The sequence below is a fragment of the Schistocerca gregaria genome, chromosome 9, assembly GCF_023897955.1.
Source record: "Schistocerca gregaria isolate iqSchGreg1 chromosome 9, iqSchGreg1.2, whole genome shotgun sequence".
Taxonomy (NCBI): domain Eukaryota; kingdom Metazoa; phylum Arthropoda; class Insecta; order Orthoptera; family Acrididae; genus Schistocerca; species Schistocerca gregaria.
The window spans coordinates 207,373,899-207,395,937 of NC_064928.1; the positions used below are offsets into that span (position 1 = coordinate 207,373,899).

Consider the following 22,039-nt stretch of genomic DNA (forward strand, 5'->3'; position numbering starts at 1 on the left):
CGTCCATCCCATCATTACTGTTGCCCAGAACATTACACTTCCACCTGCAAACGGATGGACTTACTGATCAGTGTCCCTGGTGTCGTTGGCTCTTCTCCAAACCCTGACGCGTCTAGTGCCCGGTCGCAAGTCAGTTCTGGAGTCGTTCTGTTGGTTCAGTGTGAAGCTTCTCATTAGTATTCTGAAATGAAGACCAATATAATACAATCTTAAACGCTCTGATTGGTCTGATATTCAAATCCCTCTTGCCCGGCAGAAGTGATTTCCAGTATTTCTGGCGTTGACGTCCGGTGGCTACGATCCGACAATTGGAAGAAAGACGCCTGATTGGTATTGTCATACACGGACGACCACTGCGAGGTCTATCGTTCAGATTTCCCCTCTCTCTGTAGGTTCTGTGAACGTTAGACACACCACTTTGAGTGACATATAACCGATTGGCAACGTCTTGCTGTGTATGACATGCTGAAAGTAAAGCCACTGTCCTGACTTTATCAAGGGCGTTGTATGCTTCTACATAGCATGTTTCAGGCAAATGCCGGGATAGTTCCTTTGAAAGGGCACGGCCGATTTCCTTCCCAATCCTTCCCTAACCCGAGCTTGCGCTCCGTCTCTAATGACCTCGTTGTCGACGGGACGTTAAACACAAACTACCACCACCTAATAGCATGTTACTGCAGTGCCGTACGCAAACTGAATGAAACTGTTGTTGATACTGGATTGTTTGCGATATGCTGCTGCAAACAGCCCTATGTTGACTTGAAAACGGCCACAAGGCATCGCAGTAGTAAACACCGTGCAGGATATGCCTTGTAACTGGATAATACATGAAGTTCCTATGTCAATGAGATCTCTAGTATCTTATAGTCTATTTCATGATAGTATTCCAAAGTTTTCTTGATCAGTATATGAAGTAATTTGAAGAAAATCTATTCAGTTAGAAATCTTTGATTGTTGGCTCTAAATTCACCAAATCTCTGACAGAAACTAAGATAATACGATGGATAGAAATATTAAAATCTCTGTACACGAGAAAAATTAGTCAGATGGCATGGGTCTACTACATAGATTGATTAACGATCCTATCCAACTCAAGCGAACGCACTGCTTATCAGCTTCCGCCAAATGTGAAACGGGGAAATGCAATGCTGCCTCTAAGACACGGACGCAAGCTGAGGAGGAAATCAATGAACTCTCTCACGAAGTAAATTCGACAATGCAATTACCCTAAAGCAGTTGCATAAAATGATTTGGACAAGAAACCATGATATGGCTTGTCTAATTCTTTAATAAAGGCCTTCAGTAGAAGCAGATCTCTAAAGTATATAGAAAAACGAAACTGTTTTCCCTCTAGAAACCTTAGAAACGTCTACACAGCTTCAAAGGTCGTCTACATTTTCGTAAGTTACTAGCGAACCTGGCAGTGTTCCGCAATTGCTAAATATGTATGGCGATTGCGTGTACTTGCTAGTCCCCTTCTCCAGCCCTCACTCATTCCATCTCCTCTTCCCAATCCCTTTGTCCATTCCCCTCGTCTTTCTCCTCTCTGTCCATCACCACCTCCCTCTCTCCATCTTCTTCTACTCCCCTCTCACTCCCTCTCCCCCTGCTCCCTCATTGCATTTTCCCTCCTCCCTTCTGACAGTCTCCCCTTCCCACTTCTCTTTGATCTTAGGACCTATCTACTGTTATTGCTAATTAAAGATACCGTACTATTCCAATCATATGCCGATATGCTTTGAACAAAACTTTCCTGTTTTCTGTGAAAACCGAAAGCAAGGAAGAATACAAAATAGCAAATTGCTGGGTACACTAGATTCGTTTGAAAATGTGTACAATGAGAAAGGATGTATATGGGAGGAATTTGTCAAATCATTTAATTGCACTATCGTAGGTGGTAATAACAGAAAACCAGTGCTTTACGTTTGAAAACCATATGTATCCTATCTCCTTCCGAATGTTCATAAGAGTATCGTTAAGAAACTTGAAGCCGCGTGGGATTAGCGTGGGATTAGCGGAAACGATAAACCGACATCAAACACTAGTGACAGTTTTTGATGACCGGAACAAGGACTGTTGTTTCTTGATGTCAAACAAAACAAGGTTCCAACTCTTACTTGAAGGATACCCTTAATCTCTGTTTATAATGTTGTAAGATAGCGGGGTCCGCCTGCTTAGCTGGGTGGTAATGTGCTCGCCTGCCATGCAAGCGGGCCCGGGTTCGATTCCCGACCGAATTTCTCCGCTCGGGGACTGCCCTCATCATCATTTCATCCTCATCAGCGGCGCTCAAATCGCCCAGTGTGTCGTCGACGTAAATAGGACGAACCCCGGATGGGGCGTCCCGGCTAACGATGTCATACGCTAATTTTTATTTTCAGCCAGCCAGATTTCAATGGCTTCTTTCACTGCACAGTGCCAATACCGTGACGCAGGGTGACCACTTGTGTCTCATTGTACAACATTTTATGTCCTTCAGTGCCGCGCGGGATTAGCCGAGCGGTCTTGGGCGCTGCAGTCAAGGACCGTGAGGCTGGTCCCGGCGGAGGCTCGAGTCCTCCCTCGGGCATGGGTGTGTGTGTTTGTCCGTAGGATAATTTAGGTTAAGTAGTGTGTGTGCTTATGGACTGATGACCTTAGCAGTTAAGTCCCATAAGATTTCACACACATTTGAACATTTTTTGAACAAGAAAATTGAAGAATATCTGTTAACAAGTTTTCGGGATTTGATAAGAAATTTTCCCTTTTTATAGTACATACACACGATGTAAATTTTAAGTTGTCAAACGAGAATAAGACGAAAAATAAGCTTCAGGCGAAAAAAACCTGTAGAATCCAGAGTTAATTATTTTCGAGGGGGAGGGGGCATCTGCTCGTGCTAAAATTAGCCCCCCACCACAGCCATCTGGGGGTTGGGCGGCGGCCAACTTTAAAATTTCAAATGAAAACCCCAACTTTTTCAGAATCAAATTCTAAATTAAAAACTATGTACATTTAGTATTTAACAATTGTTTTGATTCTTCGTAGTTGGCTCTGGAATTCAGGTTCGAATCCTGCCTCGGGCATGGATGTGTGTCATGTCCTTAGGGTAGTTAGGTTTAATTAGTTCTAAGTTCTAGGGGACTGGTGACCTCAGAAGTTATGTCCGATAGTGCTCAGAGCCATTTGAACCGGCAATTTCGTCGATCAGCTGAAGCATTCCTTCTGTTATCCGAGGCTGCACTGTTTATCATCGAAATATCTCTATGCTCAGAGAACTTCAAGCATCTCTCGGCATTCCTTCGTATCTCCGCATCCCACTTCTTTGCGCATTGATTCTCCCTACTAGTTCCCTATACTTCAGCCTACTATTCATCATTACTGAAACCTGACCTTAGTTTATATCTGCTTCAAGCTACACCTTTCACAATATCGGATTTCAGAACCTCTGACTCACCACAATGTAAAGTAACTGAAATCTTCTTCTATCTTCCAGCCTTTTCTCAAATATACTTCCTATCCTAGTGATTCTTGGAAGGGTATTCGCTGTTACTAGCTGCAATTTATTATAGAACTTGATGAGCCTGCGCTCTCTCTCGTTCCTAATAACCAGCCCGTATCCTCCCCCAACCATTTTTCCCACTCCATTGCCTACAACCGTATGCCAGTCCCCTATGACTATTAGATTTTCATCTGCTTGTACATTATTGCTGGTTCAAATATCTCTGAGCACTATGGGACTTAACATCGGAAGTCATCAGTCCCCTAGAACCTAGAACTACTTAAACCTAACTAACCTAAGAACATCACACACATCCATTCCCGAGGCAGGATTCGAACCTGCGATCGTAGCGGTCGCGCGGTTCAAAACTGAAGGCCCTAGAACCGCTTGGGCACACCGGCCCGCTGTACATAATTAATTACCCTTTCGACATCCTCATACATTTTATTTCTTCATCCACCGCTTGTGACATCGGAATTTGTAGCTGAGTTACTGGTGCCGGCGCTGGTTTGCTGTTGATTCTTATGAGAGCTAGCCTGTCGCTTATCGGTGCACAGTAAGTGACTCTCTGCTCTACTTTCTTACTCATAACAAAGTCCACTCCCATTCTATCATTTTCGGCTGCTTTTAACATTACCCTACACTCATATTACCAGAAGTCCTTCTCTTCCGTCCATTTTACTTTACTTATCCCCACTTTATGTAGGTTGAGCCTTACCGTTTCCCTTTTCCAGTTTTCAAGCTTCCCTACCATGTTCACACTTCTGACATTCCCCCGTCCCGATTCGTAGATCGTTGTCCTTCTGTCGATTATTCACTCTTATTCTCATAGTCATCTTCCTCTTCACAGTCACCTCCCGGAGATGCGAATGACCGACTAGTCAGTAATCTTTTGTCAATGGGGAGATCCTCATGACACTTTTTCAACTACAGGCCACATGTCCTGTGGATACACATTTTCTTTCTGTAATTCAGAGGTTTCCATTACCTGCTGCTCCCTCGCGCCATTGTTGCTGCATTTCCTTCCTCCTTTTATGGGCAGTTTCCCACCCCAAGGTCAAGATAGTTACCTGAATTTCTGTCCGCTGCTCCGCCCGCTTTGACAAGGCCGTTTACATCTGACATGTCTTCGGCTGCCATTGCTAATAATTTTTGTTCAAAATTTAAGCAGTGCCGCAGTTCGAACCAGGGCTCACGACGTTTTGATTAGTAAGACGTACTGCGTTGAGTGGAATAGGAAAGAAAATTACTAGTACGACTAGAGATTCAAGGTACCCTCCGCTACGCACCATCACCATCGAATTTCTTAAAGAGTATGTATGTGGCTGAAAATTTTTCCCATGGGTAGAATATAATACCATACAGGACGCACATAATTCTCTGCAAAGAAACAGATGACTGGGTGTTGTGTGATGTCCTCAAGTTATTTAGGTTTAAGTAGTTCTAAGTTCTAGGGGACTGATGACAATAGATGTTAAGTCCCATAGTGCTCAGAGCCATTTGAAAGAAACAGATGCCATGGCGTATATTCTGATGAGTTGAGGTTGACCTCCCTAGTTGCTTTCTGTAAGTTTTCCGATGATGCTATCTCATGGTGCCACTTTTGATGCGGCCTGCCACGAAATTCTCTTGCCATCCTCTTCATCTCAGAATTGAATTTGCTACCTACTTCACCAGTTATTTGCCTTGTCATTGTATGCCACTAATTCCTTTCCTCTCCGATTCCGCGCAGTACCTCCTCATTCCTTACCTTATTAGTCTACCTAATTTTCGACATTTTTCTGTAGCACCACATCTCAAATACTTCGATTGTCTTCTGTTCCACCGGCCGCTGTGGCCGCATGGTTCTAAGGGCTTCAGTCTGGAACCGCGCTGCTACTACGATCTAAGGATTCGAATCCTGCCTCGAGCATGGATGTGTATGATGTCCTGAGGTTAGCTAAGTTTAAGTAGTTCTAAGTCTATGGGACTAATGACCTCAGATGTTAAGTCTCATAGTGTTTAGAGCCATTTGAAGGATCTTTCGTTCCAGCTGTGTCACAGTCCATGTTTGACTACCACACAATACTGTGCTCCAGACGTATATTCTGAGAAATTTCTTCCTCAAGTTAAGTCACGTGTTTGGTACTAGTAGACTTCTCTTGTCCAAGAATGCCCTTTATGCCGCTGTTAATGTGCTTTTTATGTCCTCCATCATTCCTCATTAGTTATTTCACTGCCTATGGGCAGAGTTCCTTAACTTCATCTACTTCGTGACCATCAAACCTGATTTCAACTTCGTCGCTATTCTGATTTCTGCTACTTCTCATTACTTTCGCCTTTTTTCTATTTACTCTCAATCCGTATTCTGTATTCATTAGACTCTTCATTCCATTCAGGAGATCGTGTAATTCTTTTTACGTTCACCCAGGATGTTGTTGTTGTTGTTGTTGTTGTTGTTGTTGTTGTCTTCAGTCCTGAGACTGGTTTGATGCAGCTCTCCATGCTACTCTATCCTGTGCAAGCTGCTTCGTCTCCCAGTACCTACTGCAACCTACATCCTTCTGAATCTGCTTAGTGTATTCATCTCTTGGTCTCCCCAGGATAGCAATGTTATTTGGGAATCGTGTCATTGACATACTTTCACCTTGAATTTTAATTCCACTCCTGAACTTTCATTTATTTCCATCATTACTTCTTTGATGTACAGACTGGACAGAGAGGCGAAAGGTAGGGGTGAAAGACAACATCCCTGTCTTACAGCATTTATAATCAGAGCATTTGGTTCTTGGTAGTCCACTCTTATTATCCCGTCTTGACTCTTACGCATATTGAATATTACCAGTCTCTCCCTATAGCTTACGCGTATTTCTCTCAGAAATTCGAACATCTTCCACAATTTTACATCGTCGAATGATTTTTCCAGTTCGAGAAATCATATGAACGTGTGTTGATTTTTCCTTAGACTTGTGTCCATTATCAATCGCAACGTCAGAATTGCCCCTCTGATGACTCTGCCTTTCCTGGAGCCGAACTCATCCTCATCTAACGTATCCTCAATTTTCTTTTCTGTACTTCAATGTCACCAACGTGGATGCATGATGCATGAGCTGTGAAGCTGGTTGTGCGATACGTCTCGCACTTGTCTGCTCTGGCAGTTATCGGAATTTTGTGGATGATATATTTCCGAAAGAAAGATAGTATGCCACCAAACTGATACATTCGTAACACAAACGTGGATAGTTGTTTTGCTGCCACTCCCCCCCCCATCCCCCTCCCATGATTTTAAACTGAAACGTACTCGGTTTTCTTACGCAAGAAATGTGTGGGCCAGTTACATATCTGGGAATTTAATCCGTACGTTCATGGGTACGTTAACAATATGCAGTGGGACACTGTATGACACGCTTTCCGGATATCTAGAAATATGGAATCGTCCTGTTGGCCTCCAACCATGGCTAGCAGGATATTATGTGCGAAAAGAGCAAGCTGAGTATCGAACAGGCGAGCCCGCATCTCGTGGTAGTGCGTTCTCGCTTCCCACGCCCGGGTTCCCGGGTTCGATTCCCGGCGGGGTCAGGGATTTTCTCTGCCTCGTGATGGCTGGGTGTTGTGTGCTGTCCTTAGGTTGGTTAGGTTTAAGTAGTTCTAAGTTCTAGGGGACTCATGACCATCGATGTTAAGTCCCATAGTGCTCAGAGCCATTTGAACAATCGAACAGGCGAAACGTTTTAAACGCGTGCTGATTTACTGGCAGAAGCTCTTCCGTTTCAAGGAAACTTATTTTGTTCGAACTGTGAATATTTGTAATTTTGCCGGTCTGTTCTTTCACAGTACTTTTAACAACAGTCACCTACCCTTTTTTTGTAGTTACTTGGGATTTAGCTCTGGACTACAGATTCGCCATAAATGCAAGGCAGGTCAGGTTAAATGTCGCACAGTGTTCTCTGTATAGCAGGTGGACGTCACACTGAGTGAAACTACATCACCACTGGGAGTCTGAAAATGACAGGCTAGAACTAGCGGCTACATAGAAGGTTTATTGGCTGACAACTCTTGCTCCACCTCACACACGTCATAAACTATGTGCATACGTTGAAAGTAAGACGGTTGAGCTAAAGTACTTACACCTACTTCATGGCAGTCAACCATCAAGATCTAGGTTGAAATCCAGAACAAGTTTCCTCTCTTCAGCTTCAACACTACGTTTCGACGCACTGTCAAAGTGCAACCCTGTCCAGATAGCTGAGACCGACTTCTCTAACGTTGATAAATTCTGCAGAGTGTCTGCCACCTGAAGTTACTTTAGCTTGGTCCACTTGCGGATACTGTTTGGTTCCCTCTCCCGAATCAGCAGACCAACTTGCAGATAACTGAGCAGGCTAAGACCAGATGTTGCTAAACCCAGGGACATCTTTGTCAAATGGTGATATTACAATGGGCCGATATAATGTTAATGCCGAGAAGAACAGATTACATTCGCCAGAGATTCCAACTCAATGACCAGATCATTGCCATGTTTCGCCTGCTGTTCCAAGTAGCCTCAAATGCTGTGTACTGGATTAACGATGTGTGCGACGTAGTGCCTGAGTGTTTATCAAATGATAGTATGCGTGCAGATTTGTGGGCAAGGCAGTTGTTATCTTGGTGGAATCTACAACATAATCGTCATGAAGAAGCAGAAGAAATTACAGTACTTGACCACCAAGAACACTGAAATTGAAAATAAACACAGCTGGTTCGTGTTCATGGTAACCTGAATGAAAGGGACCAGTTCCCTGTGCGAACAATACTTCCCAAACAACACAGAATCACGTCCATACCAATTGATACCCTGCATATATAGCAGCTGAAACTCCTCATTAGGCCTCGTTGTACGCCACGACTTGCATCATTTGGAAAGAGGTTAATTTGCATTGCATCAAACCATACCACACATCCCCAGTCAGCTTTTGCCCACCCTCTGTGTTTTTCTGTTCACTGATCATATGGGTTTGATTTGAAGGTGTGAGCAATGCAATGCAATTCCCTTCACAGTGTTCACTTGGAAATTGGTAGTGATAGATCCGCAATCACCAAGACCACTAGGCTCATTCTGTCTGAAATCAGTCCGCACTGATGCACAAAGAAATAGGTTCAATTCACCCACGTGTGGCCGCGGGTGCAACCAAACATGATAGCTCATTTCCACCATTCTGTCATGTCTAGTGTTCGAATGGTTCAAACTGCTCTGAGCACTGTGGGACTTAACGTCTGAGGTCATCAGTGCCATAGTCCCCAAGGGCCTAAGGACATCATAAACACCCATGCCCCAGGCAGGATTCGAACCAGCGACCGTAGCGGTCGCGCGGTTCCAGACTGAAGCGCATAGAACCGTTCGGACACAGCGGCCGGCCTCCTGTCCGACTCGTTCTACTGTTCTGTGTAGTGAGAGTATTTTCTTCTTTGTAACAAACTTTTCGGCAAAACGTAAGGAAACAGTACCTATTATTTCCTCATTACTAGTGACAGGGACAAATAGAAGAAAAAGCAGTACCGATAAGTGTTGCGATCTATCCTTTAACATCCTAACTACCTCTTACGTCTGTTTTTCTTTTATTGAATGTTCTCAGCACTCATGTGAATTTCTCCTAGGACTGTTTCACAATCAGAGAAAATCAGTGAAAATTACTGTGCAAAAAGTTTTCGCCGTCACTATGCACTGATGCTGATACCTTGATTTCTAGTTCGGGAATATTGGCTTCATTAACAAGAATGTGAATCCCGCTAATTTGTTTACATGCGACTAAAAGCACAGAAATTCACGGCCCTCTTACTATAAGCTTTATCTCAAATTCTGTATACATTTCACGATTTCACTAGTGTAGGTGGAAAGATTCAAGCTGTTTCAGGCGGTCACTTTTCAAAATGGTTCAAGTGGCTCTGAGCACTATGGGACTTACCTTCTAAGGTCACCAGGCCCTAGAACGTAGAACTTCTTAAACCTAACTAACGTAAGGACATTACACACATCCATGCCCGAGACATGATTCGAACCTGCGACCGTAGCGGTCGCGCGGTTTCAGACTGTAGCGCCTAGAACCACTCGGCCACCCCGGCCGGCGGTCACTTTACATTTGGTTTGATGTGTAGATACAATTTAACACAAAACTTATGCAGCTATGCAAACACATTTTTTGTGTTAGATAAATCCACAAAAGTGGTTTTTAGGTGTCACTATATTTCATTTTCATTACTGCGCTAACCCGGTTCTTCCTGTTATTTTTCGAAGAAATTTCAAGCTGTGTTGAGGCAGGACATACAGGGTGAAATGCAAGCGAATACGACCGCCGCAGATAAGGGACAACGTGTTCTGAGATATACTGAGGTGGCAAATCAGATCAAAGCTGATGGTGCCATACGCGTTTTCCGTAGGAAAGCGGAAGCCCGCACACACGCACGTCGGTGACTACATGCTACAGCCAGGGGCTCTGGAACGTTATGAACCAGGACCGAAAACACATTAAAAATTGGAGGTCAAGAAGAGGAAATATGCTTTTTACAGCCTGTGTCCTATAAGAGATGATCCACGGAAACCTTCAGCTCTGCAGCAAGAAAAGCGGCGAAGCAGGGGGTCGAAGTAAGGACTGTTTCAAAAGAACGTTCTGCACAGTACACATCTCCTACCCATTCTAAAACACATAGAAACAGAACCAAGGAATAGTAGGTTGTACGTGGTTAACAGGTTGGCACCAGGGAGCGAAGTTACTTTTTTTCTCTGTATTATTTTTCCACTGCCAGTGGAAGATGTATAAACAGCTAAAAAGACCATTGGGTAGTGTCTGTATTGTGCCATCGACATGACTTAGGGTTCAAGAACTTTTTTTTCGAGAACAGGAGATGGAAAAGTAATTGATTAGATCCGACATTTTACAAGAGTCTGGTGGGAGATTTTTAACGACAAAACCACTACGCCATTCGTAGAGCACGTGTAACATCTTCATAATCGTTAGACGGAATTCTCTTGGCGAGAAACACAGCATTCCTCCTAACTTCTAAAGAAAGACACTTAATTTTGGGACATCACTAGGCGTTGAGTTCGGAACTGGAAATTAGACTGGAACGTCGAAAACAGAACGGCAACCTTCGAAAACAGCTCTCCTCTGCAGAGGGTCCAGAGTTTGAGTTCGTAGTAGAGCACTTTAACGTGCAAATTTGATGGCAGATCGCCTTCAGCGATTTGCTCACATTACATGGACAAGTTTGGTGAGACGAACTAGACAAATGATCAGTCATTTTTGTTTCTCTATATCGGACTCCTTTCTGAGCCAATAACGGATTTAATAATATGTAAAGAAAGGTCATTTTTCAGTCTAGTGTTTCACTTATTGACATTACTCTTCTTCTAACATTTTCATGGGTTATTGATGACGAATCTTATTATCGAATATGTCTTACCACGGTGCAGTTAAAATGTCCAACACGAAGAGACCCCTTCATGACGACCGGCTCTGAAAAGCACATATTGTCCTTACTGTTCGCTTTTGTGATTTTCACCGGAAAATGGTTCCATGAGACATTAAAGAGTGAAACTGGGCAGAATACGTCAGGGGGTTAAATCGTTCGTTTCCAAGACTAGATTTTTCACTAACAGCAAAAGTATCTGACCTTAATTATCTTAGTAGCTCAGTTTTAGTTTAGTTTTAGTTATGTCATGTTCTGTAGATCATTTTCCAGATTATTTTATCTAGTTTATGTCGATCAAGTCAGATAAAAAGATATATATACACGCATGAGTAGTGCTAATATTAATATTACTGAAATTTTTAGTTCTACACAGGCAACTACATTTAGAGGTACAATTATTTTTAACCATTTATGAAACAGAAACTCGTCCATGGAGTAGAAGGAGTTGTCCAAACGAAATGGTTTTCGGCTAGATTTAAAACTTGATCATCTACCTGCCAGACACTTTATGTTGTTGGGCAAAGGATCAAAGAAATTTGTTGATGAATAATGTTCTCCTTTTTGAGCAAGTGATAGCTTCAACAACAGATAGGAATGATCATTTTTCCCTCTGGCGTTTTACGAATGAACATCACTGTTCTTGGTTAATTGAGATGGATTATTTGTAACAAATTTCATTAACAAATATATGTACTCTGATGGTGCAGTTAAAATACCTAACTCCTTAAATGCGAGCCTACTCTTGAGTATATTTCTTATTCGAATATTATGTTGGTTATTTTCTGCTTTGTGTATTTCCTGAAGGCAATATCTTTTATTGAATAATTACAGATTGTCGTAAATATTTTTTGACAGCTCTTGAACTTTGTTATTTTACATGTTCTGTGTGTAATCTGAAATTACCATTTTACGTATCTTAAATATTTTGTAGGTGTTATTCATTGCTACGTTTAATGGGCATTGCCTTATGAAAGATGTAACTACCGTCTATCGCCTCTTTTTGATTTTAAACTGCCTCCGCTCAACCGATGTTAGAAATTCTTTTAAGTGTAACTCTAGAAGATGATTAATTTCTTCAATCTTTTGTTAAGTCTCTCGTCCATTATATTTTGCAGCTGTGTCCTTTTGAGCAGTACTGCCCTTACGAAATAAAATAATTTGTTTATAGAATAAAAATTCTGTTTATCTGACTTCTTCCACGATCAGCTCTCATCCTAAACCTTTAAAATTTGTTGACTTTTTTTTGTATTTCGTGTATATCATACACTATCCCATGATGCGCAGGTGCAAAATCGTCTTTTCTACGTCTTTAGCAACATCACAGAATACCTATGAAGTATATGGTCACACATTGGTGTTAGCGAGTAGAAATACGAGAAAATCTTGAATTGTGTGGTCATTAGTTTCGATAGGAAAACATGGATTTGCAAGTGGGACGGATATTATTCGACGTGTGAGGAAACCTCACCATAGTATGGAAGCAATGATTTTGGTGGTTAAAAGAGCACTAATGTTTTTGTATATAAGCGGTCTTTATTTACGCAAATATAATGAATAGAATGTACAGGAAACAATCGACGGTCACTGACTTGAAGATGTAGAAAAGATGCTTGGTGTTATTAGTGGCAAGACCGCAACCTGTGAACAGAATAAAACCAGATTTTTATTCTATTTAGTCTGTAAGTCAGATAGAAACTGAAGCTTCAAATGTAAATTGACAAGTCATAACTTTACACAAATTTTCTTCATTTCGCCAGTAATTATACATATAATTCTTAATTAATCACATAAAATTTCAATAATAAGACGTATTGAAATTCATTAAACGGGTGAGGGTGATATCGGCAAATTTCGCTGTACGTTTTTAGCACAATTAATCAATAAATTACACAGCAAATTCGATTAAAATGGCTAAATAAGCATGAAACTGATTCAGAAGGAAACAGGAAACTGCAGAATACTTGTAAATAGCAAAATTGGCAATAGTTCATTAGAGGATAGGTTTCATATTTTTAGGCGGAACTAAGTAATGAATTAACATGGAAACAGATTAAAATGAGCCAGAAAAGGATAAAGCTGTGCAAAGACAGGACTTGAAAGCAAAGACAAACTTGTACTAAATGACTGAGTATTGTACGTCAGCGGATCCGCAAAACAGGACACTAAACTGATTAATTTTAGTCTCCCTTAAGCTGCCTACACTTAGTTAAAGTTACGTTCAACTTGCGCCTCTTTCATATCTAACGAACCCTTGAAAAATTAATCACCCAATGGACTGGTAATAATTTCGCTCTGTGGTGTCACTTTGAGATTAACACATTAAAAGTGGTTTCTTCTGCTACGTACCTCTCAAACTAAGCAGTCACTTAGTGGAGGGCGTACTTGGAGATGGCGGGAGCTGCGTAGGAGAGAGAGGGGGCAGCGTACCTGTGAAAAGAGAAACACAAAGTCGTCACTCATACTTCAACTACTTGTCCTATTGTTATATGCTTCTGTGTAAATCTCCCCTCATTACGAACGTGGCACAGTGAAAGATCAAAATATTTTAAAAAAAAAGGAATACTTCACATTTTCATATCAGCGTTATCTTTTTGCACAATGACAATAAATGTTACAATAAGTTCCTATGGTGTGCTTCAGTATTTAAGCAAAACTGCTGAATAAACAATAAGCGCAGCGGAGTAACGTTGATCACGCCCCAGGAGCTATGACGCTAATACAGTGTGAAACTGCCTCCAGCCTCGATAACGGCTTCAAATCGGCGTAGCAGAGAGTCCTCAAGTTAGCCAAGGATTGTCATATCCAGATGCACGAACTGATCGGTAACTATGCTTCGTAATGACTGACATATTTATCATCTGCTGTTCCAAACACACTCAAAAGAAAAAAGAAAAAAAAAGACGCACCGTGAAGAACTTAACCGAATAGGACTTGAATAGGTGTAAGTGCTGTACGTGAACTGACAAAAAAAATGATTGCAATGTCAGAAAACTTGGGTATTTATTCTCGAGAAAGAGCTTCACAATTAGGAAAGTGGGTAATATGTTGGTCCATTTCAGGCCCTTCTGGGAACAGTTATTCGGTTTGACGATAATTGACAGACTTGGATGTCCTCCTGAAGGATATCGTGCCAAATTCTATCCAATTGGCTCGCTAGCTCCTCAAAATCCGAAACGGTTGAAGGGACCAGACCGTAATACTGCAAACGTTCTCAGTTGCAGGGAGATCCGACGACCATGCTGGCCACGGTAGAATTTTGCAAGCACGAACAGAAACAGTAGAAACTCTTCCCGTGTGTGGGTGGGCATTATTTTATTGAAATGTAAGCCCAGGATGTCTTGCAAAGAAGGAGAAAAACGGGGTGTAGAATATCTTCGACGTACCACTATGCTGCAAGGGCGCCGTGGATGACAACCAAAGGGATCCTAGTAGGAAAACGGCACCCCAGACCATCACACCTGGTTGTCCGGCAGCATGGTATGTTACAGTCAGGTTGATATCCCAGTGCTGTCTGGAGCATTTCTAAACACCTCTTTCGTGGCCTTCGTGGCTCAGTATGAAGATGGACCAGTCAATGAAGACAATTCTATCGCAGTAGTTGAGATTCCAGGCCGAAGACATGTCTAGAGACGACCCTGGATAGCGTTGGGATACCAATCTCTCACTCGCCATATGGTCCGACAACAGGATTGTATGGGATGGCATTTATTTTCCTAGACGGACGCCTTTGGCATGCTTACAGCGGTACGTCGACGATGTTCGACACCCTGTTTCGTTGCTCTTGTTGGTAGGACTACCTGTGTTTACATTTCAGTAGGTAATGCCAGCCCTCACACGTCGAGAGAGTCTACAGCTTCTCTTCGTGCTGATCAGCACCACCTTGGCTAGCAAGGTCACCGGTTCTCTCCCCAACTGAGAATGTCTGGAGCATCATGGGCAAGCCACCCAGCATTTCAGGGCTTTGAAAATCTATCGCAGCAGCCGAATATAATTTGGCACAATATCCCTCCGGTGGAATCCAATAATTCTATGAATCAATGCCAAGCATAAGGGCTAGACGTAGACCAACAAATTACTGACCTTCTCAGTCTGTGGAGCTCTTTCTGTGTAATAAATCCTATAATTTTTCTGTAGTCACAAATGTGTTCTTAGCGACTGGGTGCTACAAGTTGCCTGAATCTTCAATGGAACAACATTGTATATATGCAACTCATCTCTGTTAGCAGGCCGCTGTGGCCGAGAGGTTCTAGGCGCTTCAGTCCGGAACCGCGCTACTGCTACGGTCGCAGGTTCGAATCCTGCCTCAGGCATGGAAGTGTATGATGTCTTAGTTAGGAAGTAGTTCTAAGTCTAGGGGACTGATGACCTCAGATCTTAAGTCCTATATTGCTTAGAGCCATCTGAACCATCTCTGTGAACAAGGCTGTTGACATGTTGGAAGACAGAAGAGTACTCGTGATTAATGTGTACATGAAAGGGCACCATTTGGTCACTGAAAATACTGAAAATTAATCTCGGTACGTGTTGTGTGCGACCTGAATCAGTGAATTCCAAAACATCACAGAATGTGTTCCAGACAGAATTACGCTCTCTGCATACTGTGGGTTAAACGTCTCATTGGGCTGTCGGGCAATCGGTCCGCCGCGTTAGAAAGAAAGTAAGAACACTACACATCGGACTACACTACACACCTCAGATAAGCATGTGTCCAGTTTTCGTGTTATTTGGCCCACTGAAGGTGTTCGTACTTTTTTCGTACCACTAACAGATACGGCCTTACGCGAGATACCCGACTCATAATACCCATGGTATTCAGTTCCCTTCGAAATGTTTGCTCTGAAACTGGTTGAACTGCATTAGGAATTGAAATTCCAATCGACAAGGCGTTTTGCTCGTCAGTGGTTCCTGTTGGGTAATGCACTTTTAAGACCACTCCTCTTATGCCGCATTAAATGGCTGCAGGTGGCACACCATTTCTTGTAGACACGCTAGGCACACTTCGTTGATACACCATCAAATCTGGACACTTCACTAACGGTGCCATTACGAGCACGCTGACTCACGGTGTCTCTTTTCTGTCACTCTGCCACGCCTCCACATAGCTCCATGCTTCCGATTTGAATTTTCATAAGTTCCACTCATAGGAAAACCGTGCAGCGAGTAAAGCATTGGAGGAGATGGAAGAGAATCACCCAAAACTATGGCTAGAACAAATCACAACAGTAAACTGTCCTAGAACTCTCACTCAACGGCCTCTAAAAAGTCTCATACCTGATCATTTTACCCTGTACTACGTTGGTTGCTTATTCACTAGCATCCCAAGCTTACTGCTACACCGATGATCCAAAACATTCTAAACACCTGTTTAATATCGGGTTTTTGCACACGGAAAAATAGAGATTCTGCTTGGAATGGATACTACAAGCCCTTCACAGGATTACAGAAGTATGTGGCACCAGATGTCTAGGCACAGAACAAGCGATTCCCGCAACTAACAGGATGGTGCCTTATAGACGTGCAGTGCATGATATGTTTTATAATGGGTATAGAAGAGTTACATTTGATGGCCAAGACATTAATGTGAGCCCCAGAAACAACTGTAGCACAATTCTGCCCTCCCTGGCCTGCATCTGTGTGTGATTCATGTCTCGAGCAGCAATTCGGCTGGATGACGGCGTGTAAGGACCCAACAAGAAATCCTATTCATTTGACAGGCGACACGTTTGTATCCATGCACAGTCAAAACTCAATGGTGGTGTACCCACTGCACTCATAACTGACTACGTCGTCGGGTCCACACACAAACAAGGAAGCGTCGTTTGATGTGGAACTCACTGTTCAAGAATGGCTTTTGAAAGATGTGTTCCAAAACACTTGTGCCTCGACCAGCATAGTACTCGGTTGTCAGATCTGCTACAGTTTGCTGCCAGTCCTGGATTACACAGTGGGGGATCGGACCTCTAAATTTTGTGACGAGCTGTGGCCGTCCAGTACCATACAGCCTTATCGTTATTTCACTGTCCTTCAATCACCGTCCCTGGATGCTCCCGCCAGTAGTACGGCAACAGACAACCAGCTTCGCCGTTTCAGAGACTATCTTTCCCAGTCGCAGTGCGACAACAGTGTACCCTTTGTCAAAACCGCTTATATTAGTTGATTTCCACATTTGCGGCCCCTGTTTTTGTCATAGTGGCTGCCAATTCGTTTCTGTCCCTTTTATATTCTGTCCTTGCTGCCTCACGTGCCTGAAACATACACCAGGAGGCATTCAACCTCACGGTGGGGTGTGGGCATAAGGTATTGTCTCATTAGTGTGTGTGACAGCCAACTTCAATAGCAACAGAATGCTTTACCTACAGAATGGTCCATTTTTAGTTATAATTGTGGTGCTAATGATACCAGATGTTCTCTCCCCGCTCCCTCCTCGAAAAAAAGGAATCTCAGTGTGGGGCACAAATAACCTATATTTCACAAGAAGACCTTTGCTACGTGACATATGAAAATGACACAGACTATCAGTGATCATAGCTAGAAATTTCCGGAACTGTTACGTAAACATGCCACTGACTTGATATCATAAAAACAATACTTCACTCGGCCTGAAGACTACTCAGACCAAACGTTCCCTCCCATTAGCTTCCTGACTGAAAACTACTCACCTAGCGTAGGAGTAGGAAGGTGCCGCGTAAGAGATGGCGGGGGCAGCAGCATGGTAGGACACAGCGGGGGCAGCCGCGTAGGACACAGCGGGGGCGGCGGCTACTCTTGCGATGGCGGGGGCCGCGTAGGAGACGGCGGGGGCGGCGTAGCTGACGGCGGGTGCGGCGTAGCTAACTGCGGGGGCGGCGGCCGTGTATGCGGTGTAGGCAGGTGCGGCGGCGGCGTAGCTGACGGCGGGGGCGGCGTAGCTGACGGAGGGGGCGGCGTAGCTCACTGAGGGGGCGGCGTAGCTGACGGCAGGGGCGGCGTAGCCAATCTGAGGAAACAAAAAAATTGTACATACACAATGATTCTCTGTATGGAAAATGGGTCTATGATATGAATGAGTAGCTGAGATATTGACGAGTAATTACGTATTTGTCAGCCTTTCGTAGCTACGCTGATGTGATATGAGAAACAAGTAGAAATTTATAATTCAGAGTTAACTATTGATTTAAATAGCATCCAATAGTACTACGTTACTTTCGGGAGATACTAGTAACAGAGAGAGAAAGAAAATTGTGGGCCATTTGAATCTACCAATAGTAGACGTCACCTTCGTTTTTTGAAGTCATAATGATGTAGTATATGATGTCATAAGCTGGTAAACAGAAGGAGCGCGAAACGCTGTTAATATACATATAACTTTTTTTGGTACGTAAGTTGTGGTGCCTGACTAACCAGTTCCATAGTTAGACGTGTAGGTTACATTGAAAGCTGAGATTTTTGTTGAGAGTTAGTAAAGAAAAGGATTGTCAACATGATAACCTAGTCATGCTGACATATTGATCTTTAGCAAACACCTTTGCCAAGGTCAGGTTTACAGGTGGCAGTCTGGCGTGAGCTGGCAAAGTGGAGCTAAGAGTTTCAGTTAGTCCGAAATTATCTGTATCCGAGTATAGGTCTGGACTCACTCTATTTCCCTATTACAGCTCATTTTCTACTACTATTCATGAAATTTCATTACATACTGGTATATAATAATTTTCGGTGATGAGATGTTCCCCCTACAATTGGAGCTGGAGATAGTGAATCATAGAATTATGTTAATGACTGTCAGCTTCTATGTAAGTGGCTCCACGATAGACAGGGAGTAAGAGGTATATGTGTTCCAAACTCTGCATGCTTTCCAGACCTAAATGCTCTAGACTTTTACTGTTTGGGGCACTTGAAAGCTCTCATATACTTACGGTACAGGATGTAGAGTTCATTTATTGCCTTTTTATGGATGTCTGTAAAACCAGTCATAATGTAAGGTGTCTATTCTTTCGGACATGTCTGAAAGAACAGACAAAATTCTTCATCCTGAAGCCATATACGGTCCAGCACAATTTTTCGACTTTCCCAATGGATGTGTGTCAGTGCCCACTGGCAGCATTTCGTTTTATAAATACCAGGTTTATATGAGCGCATCCGTTACTCAATTAAATGATGATCAGATGCATGTATCAACACAGAAGAAAGACATTTTGAATATTTTGAGTAAGGAAGAATATTACGTGCTGCGCTGATACATACAATCTTCCTCCGTATTCCCATTATTAATGCACTCTGAAAATTTGAATAAACTGGTCTCGAACATGGAAATACAGTTTTTCTGGACGCATATCGACGTGTTTTATTCTTGTATATACAACTGTTATCAGCTGGAAGTTGGAAACATTTTTTTTACTCACAGAGACGTTAGTGAAATATCGTGATCGAACTCATAATTACAAGGCGGTTGTGAGAATGGTGAGAAGCGTAAGTTTATTCAATTTAAAATAGAAGAAAATACAAGGAACCGAGAACAACAAGGGTAGGGAAATGGAGTGAAAATAGTATGCAAATGTGCTAGAGGAGAAGGAAAAGAGAATTAAAAGTGAAGTAAAGCGTAATGAGAAAGGAAGGGGAGGGAAAGAGTACGATAAGAATACGAGACAAAGAGTTGGGGAAGGAAAACAGAATCAGACAATAGTTTCAGAAAATACGGAATACCTTCAATGTATTGTGACTGTAATGGATCTATGGTTCGAAAATATGGTATATGCGTCCGATTGTATGTAGGAGAGGAAGATTTCAATTCTAAAATGACAGAGATAATTGGAATTTGGCTGTATTATTCAAGTATTTATTGGGACTAGTAAAGTGGTGCGTGACATTTTGACACGCCAGATTTTCGGTCAGTGTTCGCCGTACTCACCGAGTGAGCTCCGTATGCGTAGGCCGGAGCAGCTGCGTAGCCACCGTATCCCAGACCCAGCAGTCCCCTCTTCTCTTGCTTCTTTTCTGCGGTCGCCTCCTTGTTTTCAACAGCCTGGGCGCACACGGCGACGGCGAAAAGGATCACCTGCAGCAGAAAATAATGGCAACCTCCGGTCATTACGTGCGTTAAATAATCAACAGTCGACTTATAGCTAGGGTGAGCACAGTGCGCGAACGCAATCTTATATAGTGGCCACGTCCAGCTTCAGACTGGACTCAAAGTAAGTTCGTGTAAATGACATTAAATTCAAACTCTACTCTTTCTTCTGTTCAGTTGCACCTCAACAGAACAATTTAAACAAGAATTCACATTCATTCAGAGCTCTAATGGTAAGGACATCATGCAAAAGAAACTCAATATTGGTCTTCCACAAGGCTCTATCTTGGCTCCTCTGCTTTTTATCATGTTTATCGTTGATACGCCTGCGACAGAAATTAAGAAAACATGTTCTAACAAATAATTTGTTTAGCATGGATGACTATTTCCATAAATAGAACCTCAATTCCAGTTCAACTAAGACAGCTTTCATCTGAAGCATACACTTGCATATGTGGAGTTCAGAATACCCTTCATTATTTGAATGTTGGGCTCCATAAGGTTCCCTTCATCATTGTCACCTTAATCAAAAAAAAGAAAAAAAGGGAGTTTGGCTGTAAGGAGCACCTGACAGAGACAAATCCAAAGCTCTGTACATCATACAGAATTTATGTGACTCCACATGACACTCCACAGCATCTACATTATGAACAATATCTTTGGTTTCTTCATCAGCAGAATACTGCTGCCCCTTCTGCCATAACAGTCCTCTCACCAAGAAAATAGATAGGCGAGATTAGGAACACTCCTACCTTCTGCCTGCCATTCCTAAGTCACATACCGATGACTTCAGCAGATTCATCCCATTACACCTTACCACAAATTTCTAAATTTTCTATGCCACATACCTCAACCAAACTGCGAAAACAGCAAGCACTTATTGGAAATTGAAAACAAAATTCAAAGCAAATTTCCTGTTCATTCGTTCTCAGATTACTAAAATTTTAAACGATTCCGCTCTATAAAACCACCATCTGCGGATTCTATGAGCATAAAATCTAACAAATTTTATATTGTTCAGCATTCGATGGATGTCTGGGAAGATACTGAAATTTCAGCTATAAAGAAATTCCTACATATCTCTGAAAAACTGACTGGCTTTGACCTCACAAGAAAATCCTGGGCGATTGTCATCTATAAAAGTAGACACCCCACGACGAATACAGGCATGGATCAATGCAAGAGGACGTGCTATTGGGTATTAGGGGTACCGGTGTGTACAGCAATCTGGACCACCACCTCTGAAGGTTTCGGTGTACGACAATCATTGTGTGGTTTTCATGAGCAAGGGTGGAAATGAAGTTTATGTTTATCTCTATTCTGTTGTGTACAGGTTCCGAAACTGATAAGATGAGCGGTCCTATCACACTTCCCTGGGCCTCTCCTGATGAGACTTTCGTTTACTATGAGCATTTGTCGTACAGACCAAAGTACCCGGTTCTACTACTTTAAATCCTCGGGCCTTCTATATATCTAAGAACCTGTTTCGTATGTTTAGAATTTTGTAAACAGTCTGCAGTACCCTATGCAACGACAGCGCAAATGTGCCCCTCAAAAATGAAGCTCACGTATAGACACGTGAAACAGTACTTGTGTACCAGACGGAAGCGACCGTCTGTTGAAGCGAGTAGTCGTGTACTTACGAGAGCGGCCTTCATGGTTGATGGTTGTTGGCTGGGTGGTTGGCGTACGGATCACTGCTGCCCTGCGGGACTGATGTAGCTGAGCGGCTCGCGGCGGGTCCTTTTATACTCCGCCCCTTCCTTTCTCTTTCTCTTTGTCGCCCCGGCGACGGGTTATACAGGAATCCTGGCCCCGGGACCACGTGGTCGTCCGTAGCGGAAATCTGCCGCCCACCAGCGCCGCTCCGCGGACGTTTAGCGCACCTTTACACACACACACACACACACAAACACTCTTCCCTGACGGCAAGGGAGCACGAGTTATGGCCGGTGGGCACTTTTGCCGTTGGACGACACAGCACGGTGCCGAGTTAATACGGCCACAAGGTCACGCCATCTGGACGGGTGGTTTCCCTTATTGCAGACGAAGTGGATGACAGCGTTTTGACTGTAATATCCGACGGCAAATAC

At 42.9% G+C, this 22,039-nt stretch overlaps 1 protein-coding gene across 1 annotated transcript in view; it reads right to left on the reverse strand.

The window, feature by feature from the left end:
- The window catches only part of LOC126291514 (ice-structuring glycoprotein-like), a 153,302-nt gene extending 131,607 nt beyond the window's left edge, over positions 1-21,695 (reverse strand). The window contains exons 1-3 of the mRNA XM_049985019.1: positions 21,590-21,695; positions 19,788-19,934; positions 17,566-17,882 (exon numbers count right to left, since the gene is read on the reverse strand). Coding sequence (XP_049840976.1) covers positions 17,566-17,882; positions 19,788-19,934; positions 21,590-21,604 — 479 coding nt within the window. The 5' untranslated portion in view covers positions 21,605-21,695. The remainder of the gene's footprint in view (positions 1-17,565; positions 17,883-19,787; positions 19,935-21,589) is intronic.
- Positions 21,696-22,039: the final 344 nt, after the last annotated feature.